The sequence below is a fragment of the Loxodonta africana genome, chromosome 4 (genome assembly GCF_030014295.1).
Source record: "Loxodonta africana isolate mLoxAfr1 chromosome 4, mLoxAfr1.hap2, whole genome shotgun sequence".
Classification (NCBI taxonomy): Eukaryota; Metazoa; Chordata; class Mammalia; order Proboscidea; family Elephantidae; genus Loxodonta; species Loxodonta africana.
Window position 1 is genome coordinate 84,291,741 of NC_087345.1, and position 12,611 is coordinate 84,304,351.

Below are 12,611 nucleotides of genomic sequence, written 5' to 3' on the forward strand. Positions count from 1 at the left end.
TATTCAATACTTCTTACTAGGCCAGGTTTTGTGGCTTAGAGTCGTGTTGTGGAGAAGAAGGACATGTCTGTCCATCTGCTGTTGTTTCCTCTTTCATTCTTCTCAATTTCTTTTCCATCATAACTCATGTAATACATGATCAGTTCCTGCTTCATCAAAAACCTCTGACAGAGTCCTTGCCCTTGTACGTTACTAGCTTGGGTAAGTTCCTTTCAAGCAGTCTCTCACTTTAGTCTGTAGTTTTAGGGCTTAAGTTTCTGCTGACCAGGAAACATTCATCTAGTTAGTAATACTTCATTTTCCCCTTTTGAGAATATCCCCAGTTTCTCCAAATGATTCTATTGACACACCTTCTATCATATGACTTTTATTGGAGACAAACACCCTCTTTCTATTTCACAATGGGAGATAGAGGCAAATGTTGCTGTCCTCCAAAATAAACAGAAAATTTACTACTCAGGAGAATTGCCTGTTTGATAATATTGCATTTACATAAACACTGTAGGGGGTAAGGCCTGAAGGACTCATATTTCCAAGATATTACAATCCCCAGATATGTGTCTTTGGAATTTACTTATATGTTGTGGATAAAACATGATGGTATTTATTAGTTCTTGTGTATAGTCTTGTCATCTTAACCAATTTCTCACACTTCAGCAACAGCTTCATTTCGTACGCTCCATCATTAATCCATAGCTGTATTTATAAGTCATTAATTCACAGTTCAGAGAAAACAAGGAATTGGTCATGTGAAGTGTTAGGGTTGTGAATTCAGGAGGTTTTCAATACTATACAAACCTGAGAGTTTTTTTTTATGTTTTTAATCTCTGAATAATATTTCAAAAGAAAGTAGAAATAGAATTGAGTGCTGCCTGTTTGTGTCTAGAATTAATAATCCATACATCAAAAAATGTCACAGAGTTGTGCTCTGTATCCCAAAAGAAATCTAACTACACTTCAGCATATGACAAAATCGAGGGAAAATAACATGGTCAGTGTATGTACGTGTTTGTCTGTGTACATTGCACATGCAGACAAGCTATGCCTCAAACTTCTAGGCAGTCATTAGACTGCTAGGAATGAGGCACATACACCCACTGGCATCAAACATTCTGTGGGTGCTACATTCATCTGTGATCGAGTAAGACGTATGAAAGAGTTTCACAGTGTTGGTGAAGTGAACTCCATTATTATTATTTATAGAAAACAGATTTTCAAAGAGGAAACTCTTATCCTTCCTCAAATTATCCACGTCCATTCTTACATAGCTGGACAGGCACATGGTTGTTCAGGTCAGACGCAGTGTGCATATCAGCACAGTTTCTACTCTACTTCTGGGCCTTACGGGTCCTCGCTGCCAGGTGGAAAAACCCTGCACCTGAACCTCTGCTGCTGGGCCCCCTGCTGCTGGGTCCCACCATGCTATCCCGGGCCTGTGGGGCTATCTTGCTGCCGTGCTATCACAGACACTGCTGCCCAGGAGTGGGTGCATGCCACCACTATACAGGACACACTTAGGCCCCTCTTGCCCTGCACAAGTAAGTGTTAGAAATTTTTGGTTCCACCAGCAAGCCTCTTGCCTGAAGGCACTCAATTCTCTCTCCATATGTGAGGAAGGCTCACAGCTGCTGTCTCTCACTGTCTTCAGCATTTCCTCTTTCTTCTGGGTCTAGGAGGTTCTCATAGCAGGGACCCTGGCTCCTTGGTCCAAACTACATGCTCTGCTCCAGACTTCTTGATGGTAGTGAGGTTTCCCTGAATCTGTATGGGATTCGCCCATTTTAGCCTAGCTGAATGGCAAAAGCAATCCTCTTGGTAGGGAACAGTCACCTCATTTGCACAGTTCTGCAAGTGTTTTACACACCTCATTTGCATTATCCCAGTCAATTATTTTGTGGAAGTTACAAGACCATGGCTGGAAAGGCCATATAAAAGCAATCCACTCTACTGTACTCAGGTAATGAAAAAAACATTCTTCCATCCACCAGTGGTTAGAAACCAGTTGCCCTCAAGTTGACTCTGACACATGGTGACCACATGTGTGTCAGAGTAGAACTGTGCTCCTTAGGGTTTCAGTGCGTACATTTTTGGAAGTTGATTGCCAAGCCTTTCTTCCAAGGTACATATAGGTGGCCCTGAACTCCCAACTCTTCAGTTAGCAGCCACCACCCAAAAGTCTTACACATTAAACAGGATTTTTGATCACTATTCATCTCAGGACTTCAATAGATCTATTTATTCCATAACGTGAGAGAATTTTTGACCATAACAAATAACATTGCAAAAATAGCTACGGTAGTTGCTAAAGGGTCATGTTTTTCCTCTACGATTCTTTATTTAAAAACACTGTACTAATCACCACATATATACTTGTTCATAGTCCTGAAACAATGCCAGTTTGTTTGGAATTGGTATGTTGGTACATTTCAGCCTTACCAATCATCCCCAAAAGGAAGGCCCAGTGTTCTCCTTCAAAAATCTGTGAAAAAACCCTAATGGATCCCAAGAGTCAGATCCCTTTGTGTATGGGGTCTCTATTAGTCAGGGTCTGACTTGACGGCAGCTACCAACAAGAACAGCATCATCAATCACTCCAACCTATGGGAAACTACACACATATTTACCATTTATGCGGTCTTCGTCCTTTTGTGTAATTCCAGTTTTTCACGTGGTGTAATTTGTCTTCCCCATGCAGAGCTTCCTTAACATGTCTTTTACTACAGGTTTGCTAGCCATCCATGTTCTCTGCCTTTTGTTTTTTCCTTTTCTTTTTTTTTTGGTCTGAAAATATCTTAAGTTTATTTTTGTATTTGAGAGATATTTCCCCTGGCTATGAAATTCTACGTTGTACAACTGCAGCATTTAAAAAATGTTAATGTGTTATCTTCTGATGGCATACTTTTAGGCAATACAGGTAATAAAATAACTGTTTATAGAAATATTACCGAAAAATCCCACAGAGGTATGGGAGAGTAGGTGAAGTATTGGTGAAGATAAGAGTGCAATTTTAGAATAAATTACATGCATGTTTGTAAGGTCACGGGAATGGCCTAATAGACAGGTGTAAGGTGCAGAAGAGATGGGGAAATAAATGGGTGCATTGCCTTTGTGATTGGATGTCAGGTCTATTGTGTGGGGTGGGGGTGAGGGAATGGTCTTAGATCCAAAAGCAAACCAAACCGGTTGCCATCCATTTGATAGGAGCACAGATTGTTCATCTAGTGTATCAAAGAATTACTTTGGCCTACTCAGTTATGTCCACAGAAATATATTTGAATACGTGGGAATAAAGACAAAAGAAAAAAAAGGCAGAATAAAAACAAACAAAAAAAATACCCAAGTACATACAGAGAGTCAGGGAGGAGTGGATTTTACTTCACCTCTGAGTTATCCCGCTGCCTGGAAGCTACCAAAAAGGCCAGTTTGAGCAGTTGGCCTGAAGCAGATTGGGTAGTAGGTAATAGGGAAAAACATACCTTTAGATGGAGAAGTAGTGTTACAGTTATTATTTCTTGAAATTGGCTCCTCTGCCTCCCTAAACACTCTTACTCTATATATCCTCCATTCATATTTCTTGCCACCTGGCAGGTTGGCTCAGTTATTGGGGAAAACAATTTCAGATATTTTCTCATTACCTAAAAAGCTTGAAAAATACATTATCTAAAAAGCCTTGGGAAAAAATCTGTTGTTATATAATGCCTGTCACTGTTTTTTTGTTGGAAATCCTACCTCATTTATTGCAAATTTATATATCAGTTTCCCTCTGTAGCAACAGGAAGGAAAGTAAATGTGCATAGATGTCAACTTGATTGGAAGGGGTGGTGGTGGGTTTTGTGGAAGTTCTCTTTGAAGTGTTTTACCTTAAAGAATGGACAATAGGGGGAAGGATCTTCCAGGCAAAGAGATGGTTTCATGTGGGTTAAAAAAAAGATATGAGGGGTTATTAGAGTAGGTTAGTGTGATGAAATTTTTAGGTCAGATTACAGAAGTCCTGGAATGCTATTTTAAGGAACTTTGACTTTAATCTCTCCTCAATAGGCAGCCACTGAAGAAGTCTATAAGGAAAAACAAACAAACAAAAACCCTTAAAGGAATTTTTAGGTCGTCATGCAAGGATATGAGTAGTGAATTTAAGAAATGAGTCCGTAGGAAGGGAGAGAGACCAATTTTGAGAAAGGACCAAAAGTTACAATACTAGTTCTCCATCTGGAGAGCTGTTTTTCCTGTAACCTAGTCAACCTGTTCCAAACTGCCAAGTCTTGCCTCTCTGATATCTTCTAGGCAACGAAATTTCTCAGAGTAATGACAGAATTACATATTTCTGTCAATGGTAGTATATTTTCATTTGTCCACACTCAGGGTTCATTTATTTTTCTTACTAATCTGTTATTGTATGTTATCAATTATTTATATCTTGTATATCTTTTTCAGATGAACATTTTTCTCTGAAGTAAGGATTTATGTGTTTCCTTGACTCACTTCTTTCTCAAGAATGTTCTGTGCTTGCTTTCATGTCTCTATAAATCTCTCCCAGGTGTAAATGGAATTCCACCTGTCCCCTCATAGGACATGGTAAACTAGCAAGCAGTATGGTATTCTGGTTATGTGCATGGATTCTGGATCCAGATTACCTGGGTTCGACACTTATCTTTCCCCTCTATTAGGTGTCTGACCTTGCTTCTGTGCCTCAGTTTCCTTGTTTGTAATATGGGGATAATTGTTATAGCATATCAGTAAAATTATTAATAATGACATATTGACATTGATAATAATATACAATGCATAGGATTTTTAATTGTTTCTATTATCGTATTCTATTATTGTCTTGCATGTTGGAACAGTGTCTGGCACATAATAAACAACATAAAAGCTATCATTATTTCCCTCGGCCACATGGACCTTTTTTCTGTATTGAAAACACTCATGATCTGTGTCATGTGTGTGGCCCTTTAATCTCTGTTGCCTTGTGAAATTTCTTGTATTGTTAACTTTCCATGGTGTACATCATGTATATTAAGTTGTTATTATGAGGCAGATTTACATCTTTGAATTTTCTATACTACTATGCATAATAATAGCCATATTTTGAATAGTTATTTATGAAATGATACACAAAAAGTAATTTGAATGTCAGAGAGTTTCTAGGGCTTCTTCTATTTCCAGGAAAATGATGCTGATTACTCAGTGCGTGATACATTCTCTTTTTTGCAGGGTTTTAAATATCCAAATAATAAAGATTATGTCTCTCTGCAGAACAGCCACTTCAGGGCCTATTGTGCAGACAAACAGTATGTTCCCTGGGGGATTTGATTCTGAACGGATAATGTTGCATTTGTTGCCATCTTTAGGGACAAAAGTTGAATACATTTTTGAGAAAAGCAGTCACAGAGAGACTGGTGAGGATGGGGCAATGGTAGCATCTAACACAGGACATCTGCAGGCTGAGTCAATCAGGAGACGTGGAACATAGGGTTGAATGGAATCATTGTATGGACTGGACTGCAAAAGTGATCTCCAAGCTTCCATTCAAATCAATCATTCAAGCAGCCCTGAATTTAGTCAGCGTGATAAAATCATTGTCATTTAATTTGAGGATTTATATTTAATTTGATTTTCCAAGGCCCACAATCAAAGAAGGGTTTAAGGCCCAAGGGAAAGGGATGAACCAAGGAGGCCCTGCTTGCATTCTCAGTATCCACTTTTTCTCTTCTGAGAGTGAAACATACCCTCCATGACATCAGGAATTTTGTCCCATATGTTCGGTGCTATTTTCCAGTGCTAAAACCACACTGTGGCACATAGTAATCACTCAGCACGTAACTCTTGAATGAACAAATGAAGGAATGGTGACAGGCCTAGTATGGAAGCAGAAGAAATATTTTTCCTCCTTCCCTTAACTATGTATTTTCTCTTCTCACTTCTTCTCTCACCATGTACCTTAAGGATCTTCATGGCCACACTGTCATTTTCTTAATAGTTCAGATAACAATCACAAGTGAGCAATGAGGTCTATGACACCAAACTGGGTTATATCTCATTATAAAGGAGGTAGGTGACTTTACAAGAATTGCTGGAGAAAATGTTCTGGGGTACAATGAGGATATAATTTATAAATATTAAAAGCATGCACAGTTTTATGTTGCTGATCTTTTGGAGACTTCCTACCAATAGAGCGCAGGTCACACAGTGAAATCTGATTGTACAATGACAGCTAGTGTAGAGATGATGAATAGGCATCCCTTCTTCAAGAAGGAATTCTTTAATATTGTCTACGTCTAAGGTGTTTTCCCCTCTTTGAGAAATTTCTCCACCCTACACATACCATTAAATGACAGGATTCTTACTATATTCTGATGAACCTGTGGAGGGTGAAAAGCCACGATTGATTCCAGTACAACCTGAGGTAATTTTTAGGAACCAAAGATGCATCCAGGACTGACCTCATTTATTTTTGTGCCACTTCCTACTGCTGCTGAAACTTGAAAGACCTGTAAGATGCCGCCCCCTGGTGTTCCCTCTTAGTGAGGTGAGTGGATGAAGGAGTGGTGAGAAGCTCACTGTCCAGAATGGAATCTGAATGGTTATCTTTCATGAAGCTCCTGCATGTGCCATATTGGTTCTATCCAACTGCACTCAGGCCCAGCAAGGTCAATGGTGCAGGCTTATCTCTTTGAAAGTCCAGAAGGTATTCAACCTTGTCTACCATCATCCAAAAAAGTGGGCTTTTACAAATTGGACACAGCTAGATATTGCAAAGAATGAGATTTACGTATATAGAGTGTGTTTGCTATAGAGTCACAACTCAGGCAAAATAATTAATTAACCCAACGGCTAAGTGAATATACACATAGTATAGACGCGTATTTGATCAATTATCAAAAAGGAAATTAACACATTTGGTGAAGTGTTCTTGGTTTTTAGATGAGAAAATGAGAAACTTTGTGGATAACAAAGCCCTTTTGCCTCCAGAGTTTTGAAGTGTATGGCACATATGCACATTCTCTGGACATGACTTATTATGAATTTGTGAAAGCATTATGAAGTTATAAAGTATATCTGAGCAATGAGATGATATTCATTAAATATAAATAACATTCGTATATGTATTTAAGAAGTATAAATAATATTTTTGGGAAGTTAGAAAATGGACAGAGGCTGTTATTATCTTATGGAAAGAATAGTCACTAGGTCCAAGTTGAGCCCTGGTGGTGCAGTGGTTAAGGGTTTGGCTGCTAACCAAAAGGTCGGCAGTTCAAATCCACCAGCAGCTCCTTGGAAACCCCATGGGGTAGTTCTACTCTGTCCTATAGGATCATTATGAGACAGAACCGACCGGATGACAATGGGTAGGTCCAAGTTACTCATATTATTCTCCCTCCTTATCTTTTCTTCTCCTTCATCTTTAGGTCCATTCAGTTTTTTCACACTATGCTTGGATTTGATTTTCAGAAGTCCGCCTAAGCTAACCAACCAAATGCCCATTTATGTGTTCTTCTCAAATTAGGAAAAATATCTATTGTTTTTATTAATCTTCTTGACTCTGAACATTTTCATTAACACAAGGTATAATGGAATTCTGGATAGTTGAAGAAATTATTCAATGAAGGTCTAGATATCTTGCCTCCAAATTCAGGGCTTTTTCTCCTTGAGACTTGTAAACACTGTCAGTGTCAGTACAAGGCATCTAACACTTGAAAGTGGTTCCTTCTCTTCTCTACCGATATTATATGTCAGGGAGAACTAGATCCAAATAATTTTCACATAAGCCAGTAGAAACTTTTTTTGTGAATAAATTCGTTGAAAAGAAAGATGAAAGCTCTCTGCACAATCTTTATGATTGTCCCATTAACTCCTTTTATTTAACCCTGCAAATGGACCAGAAAATAATCCAGGAATGTCCTGAAAATTTTAAAATGAAAGAAGAGGTCTGGAGTACAAAATTTTGTCCTGTATCACATTTTAAGTTTCAGTAGATACTTTTTAATTACTCTTGAAAAATTGGAAGTTAGACATTGAAGTGTTCTCAAATGGAAAATGTTTATTGGGTTTTAGAATCCACAGAACTAGATTTTATTTATTTGATTTCCATTTTACAAAATAGAGTACCTTGAGAACCTAGTCTTAGATAAATGCATTAATGGTAAAACCATAGGGAATAGACATGAAAGAGAACTGAGTACCACGATTTTTTTTTTTCTACTTATGAGAGAAAAATGTTCACAGGGATAGGTAGTTTGACAAATCTACAGGATAGAAAGAAACTTTATATTTGGCAAATTCTTGTAAAATGTTCATGGGTTATTCAGATTTAAACATAACTTAGGCTCAAAACACCAACAATCTGTTACTTCTTTATGAGAAATGCAACCCTTTTTACGGTGTCTTTGAAGGCTTCCTTTACCTGCTTGTTTCGTAGTGTATAAATGAAAGGATTAAGCATAGGGACAACTGAAGTAAAGAGCAGCCCCACCAGCTTATTAAGGGCTACTCCTTTGTTTCTTGAAGGTTTAATGTAGGCAAAGATGGAACTGCCATAGCTCATGGAAACCACAATCATGTGAGAAGAACAGGTGGAAAAGGCCTTTTTCCTTTGTTGGGCAGAAGGGAATTTTAGAATGGTGCTGATGATGTATGTGTAGGAGAGAAGCACACCCAGTAGGGTAGAAATCAGTGTTAGCACAGCAAAAGCCAAAACAACCTTTTCTATAAGCTCTGTGTCTGAACAGGCGATCTGTAGGATAGGATATGCGTCACAACCAAAACTATCAATGAGATTGGAATCACAGAATTCCAGCCGGAGACCCATGCCAAGAGGGGGGGCAATAATCAACAGGCCAGCACCCCAACAGCAGAGAAGGAGTGTAGTGCAGAACTTGTTGTTCATGATGGTTGTGTAATGTAGGGGCTTACAGATGGCCATATAGCGATCATAGGACATGGCAGCAAAGAGAAAAAACTCAGTTGCTCCAAAGAGGACACCAAAAAACAATTGTGTGAAACAAGCATTATAGGTACAAGTTTTATCTCCAGTTATCAGGCTGTACAGGAATCTGGGAATACAGACAGAGGTGAATGAGACTTCTAAGAAAGAGAAATTTCGGAGGAAAAAATACATGGGAGTTTGAAGATGGGAATCCAAAAGTGTGAGAGTGATAATTGTCATGTTCCCAGCCACACACAAAAAGTAGGTGAGAAATAAAAATACCAAAAGCACAAGTTGTAATTTTGGGTCCTCCGTCATCCCCAGCAGGATGAATGTTGTTATCACTGTGTGATTTGTCATGACCTCCTGTGTCAAGTCAAAAATGATTGGACTTGAAGACACAAGTGACATAAGAAGCCAGCATGGAGCATGAAGTAAAGATGCAATCAGTATTAATGTAATGCATTTGGCATTTGGATTCTGGAATTTTACTGGAAATATTTAAATATGAATCATAGCTTTAAAGTTCCCTTATTAGAAACGATATTTATACAGATGTCAAATGAAAACAAACAGCAGTAATCATGCGTCTCATTTCCTATGCTGTTTCTCATTATCATTGCCTTGGGACATAAGTCTGATCAATGTTACAGTTTATTCCATTATTTTTGACATTTTTTCTTCTGCCTTCTTTTTCTTTGCTTTTCCCCGCCTTCTTTTCTGCTCCACTTTTGTAACAGAGAAGAATTTGTCAAGGAGTATTTTATTCTGGTCTCTGACTGTATTTTGAAATAAAATATCTGTGAAGAGCTGGATAACAGCTTTCCACTTAGAATGATCCCTAATTAGGAACAAAAAATTAAAAATACAAAGGTGTATCTTTGTTGTATATTTTCTGCTTTTAAGTACATGAAATACTTTTAAACCAGTAAAAGTGTTTTTTAGGTAGCGGGTTTCCTGAAGAGTTACAAGAACCATCTTCCTGGGTCCTGAGAACAAACCTGAGGAAGCCTGTCATGGCGTTTGGGGGCGTGGCCAAATCCCAGAGGGAATGGTCTGTGGTACTTGCTCTCCCTGCCAGTGAGATCGACCTCCCTGCTCATCTGAGCAGCACTCAGTCTTCAGAATCTGTCTCTGAATATCTTAGTGACCTCTCCTTTGAACAATTGCTGCTGCTCCTCCCTTCAAATCGCCTCTCCCCACTAATTTCCCTCCAGCCCATTAACCCTGCTGCTTATATTCTCTGAGTTCTTGAGAAATGTAACTTGCCCAAGCATCATTCAGTGACAAACTGGTCAAATGGACTAATTTTTATTAACAGGTTTTGTAAAACTCACATTTTCCTTGAAGTTTACCATTTTCAGGTACTCCCAGGAGTTTCATGCCTCCCTGCACATGTTTTTTCAGGAATCCCATTAGTTGTGGAAGAGGATGGCTCAGGGAGATCTCTTCTCCTTCAAATCAAAAGTTGCCTTTGGTGCGATTCAAGTTGCAAACAGGTGCTTCGAGTATACATTCTGCAAAAGAAGGAGTGGTATATGCATTCTCTCTCGGGTTACAGTTACTTAAAAATAATATATTGGTTCATAAGATGTCTTTGTGTTTTATTTGTGAAATTTATTATAAATTGAACAATTTTAGGGATAACTCAGGGTTTTTAGGGAAACCCTATGTACCCAGTACTACCCAATGTGTGTGCTCCCAGTTGAGAATTAAAATGCTTCAAGTTCTTTTGTCTTCCTTTCTGCTGCTCAAGTAAATAATAAAAATTCACTTATTCAGATAAATATTTAATATCAGAGACTGGAGAACTAACCATGAATAAGTGTGTCCCCCAAGGAGCTTTCCGTCTTTTGATGGGAGATAATATTTCATTTTAGTGCATGCTTAGGGATATAGTAAGATGAGATAACGGTGAAAATGCAACTTTGGTTTTAGGGCAATAACTACTCCACGCCTTTTCCTTGGCAATCCCTCTTAGTGGTGATTTGTATTTTACTATCTTCACTCAGTTGCTGTAGGCTATTATGTGGGAGCCCTGGTGGCACAGTGGACAAACCACTTGGCTGCTAACCAAAAGTTCATCAAAGCTACGGGCCACTCCGTGGAAGAAAGCTGTGGCAGTCTGCTTGCATAAATATTTCCAGCCTTGGAAACCCTAAGGAGCAGGTCTACTCTGTCCCACGGGGTGGCTATGTGTCAGATTTGATGCAATGGCAGTGTTTTTTTTTTTTTTTGGGTGGGGGGAGGATTTAGAGTTGGTAACATCAGCACTCACTAACAGCTGAGTTAGCACGTTGTATTCTTCAGGGTTCATAGACATGTTTATGACCAGGAAGCCCACTTGAGATCATGGTAGAAATGGTTTAGTGGAGAGGTGGTATCTTGCCAAGTACTAGGAAGCTGCAGAGCGAAGATTTTCATAGGCAGGACTGAGTGATAGATCAGGTTCATTTCACACACCGAATTCTCTTTCCTTTCTTCTTTCTCTCCTATCATGTTACCAATACCCATTGCTATTGAGTCAATTCTGACACAGTGTGACTGCATTTGTGTCTAATTTGAATTGTGCTCCTTAGAGTTTTCAGTGGTTGAATTTTTGGAAGTAGATTGCTAGGCTTTTCTTCTAAGGAGCCTCTGGGAGGACTCAAACTGCCAGCCTTTTGTTTAGCAGCTGATTGTGTTAACAGTTTTACATTATATCCTTATACTGGCTATTGATGCTCTTCCTTCAACCTTCCCTCTGCTGTAAAGTTCTTAGGCTTTAATGCTAATCACCTGTTACCAGGTTTTAAACAACTATTTTCTAATTTTGGAAACCCTGGTGGTATAGTGGTTAAGTGCTACAGCTGCTAATGAAAAGGATGGCAGTTCAAATCCACCAGGTGCTCCTTGGAAACTCTATGGGGCAGTTCTACCCTGTCCTATAAGGTCACTATGAGTCAGAATTGACTCAACAGCAATAGATTTGGTTTGGTTTTAATCTCTAATTTTGAGGGAAATGACTTGTGAAATAAATGACATCAGCATTTGAGTGTCCTTTAATTGAATGTGTTAAACAACTAATATAACCTTCTTTTAATTCCTGAAGTGTTTCAGTCCACTTTACTTCTAAAAACAAGCTACGCTTGTAGTGGCAGAGCATTTGGCTCTAAGGCTGCTTTGTCCACCTGCATCCATATCATGGTCTCCTTTGGTTTAATTAGCAGATTTTGCTGTGAGAGTAGAAAGTCACATTTTTTTTTTTTTTTTAAATTTGGATCGGAGTTAGAAACAACAATTTCATTAAATAAGCAATACATTTTACCACCTTCCCGTAGGTAGTGTTTTTCTTTAAGTAGCCCTTGAAGACTTAACATATGCAAAACTACCTCCTGTCCCTTTCCCTTTGTGAGCTGTAAGAGTGATTGAGTTCAGTTTTTCTTTGTATTGATTCCCTATTTAATGAGTTCCTTTATTTATTTCAGACACCTTGATCTTACGTGTGTCTGGAACAAGTCTCATTCAGTCTTCACTTGGAAGAAGGCGTCCTATGGTCCGGAACATTTGAAATTCAAGAAATGAATGCCACTGCCCTCCCTTCCCAAAGTGCACAAACAAACCCCTTGCCATGGAGTCGATTCTGATTCGGACTCATAGCAATTCTATAGGACAGAGCAGAACCACCCCACAGGGTTTCCAGGGAGGG

The 12,611-nt window shown here is 38.8% G+C and overlaps 1 protein-coding gene across 1 annotated transcript; it reads right to left on the reverse strand.

The window, feature by feature from the left end:
• Positions 1-8,344: 8,344 nt before the first annotated feature.
• LOC100666623 (olfactory receptor 6C2-like) lies at positions 8,345-9,241 on the reverse strand. Its single transcript, XM_003423693.4, has one exon. It carries the CDS (start codon positions 9,239-9,241, stop codon positions 8,345-8,347), a length of 897 nt encoding a protein of 298 aa, XP_003423741.4.
• Positions 9,242-12,611: the final 3,370 nt, after the last annotated feature.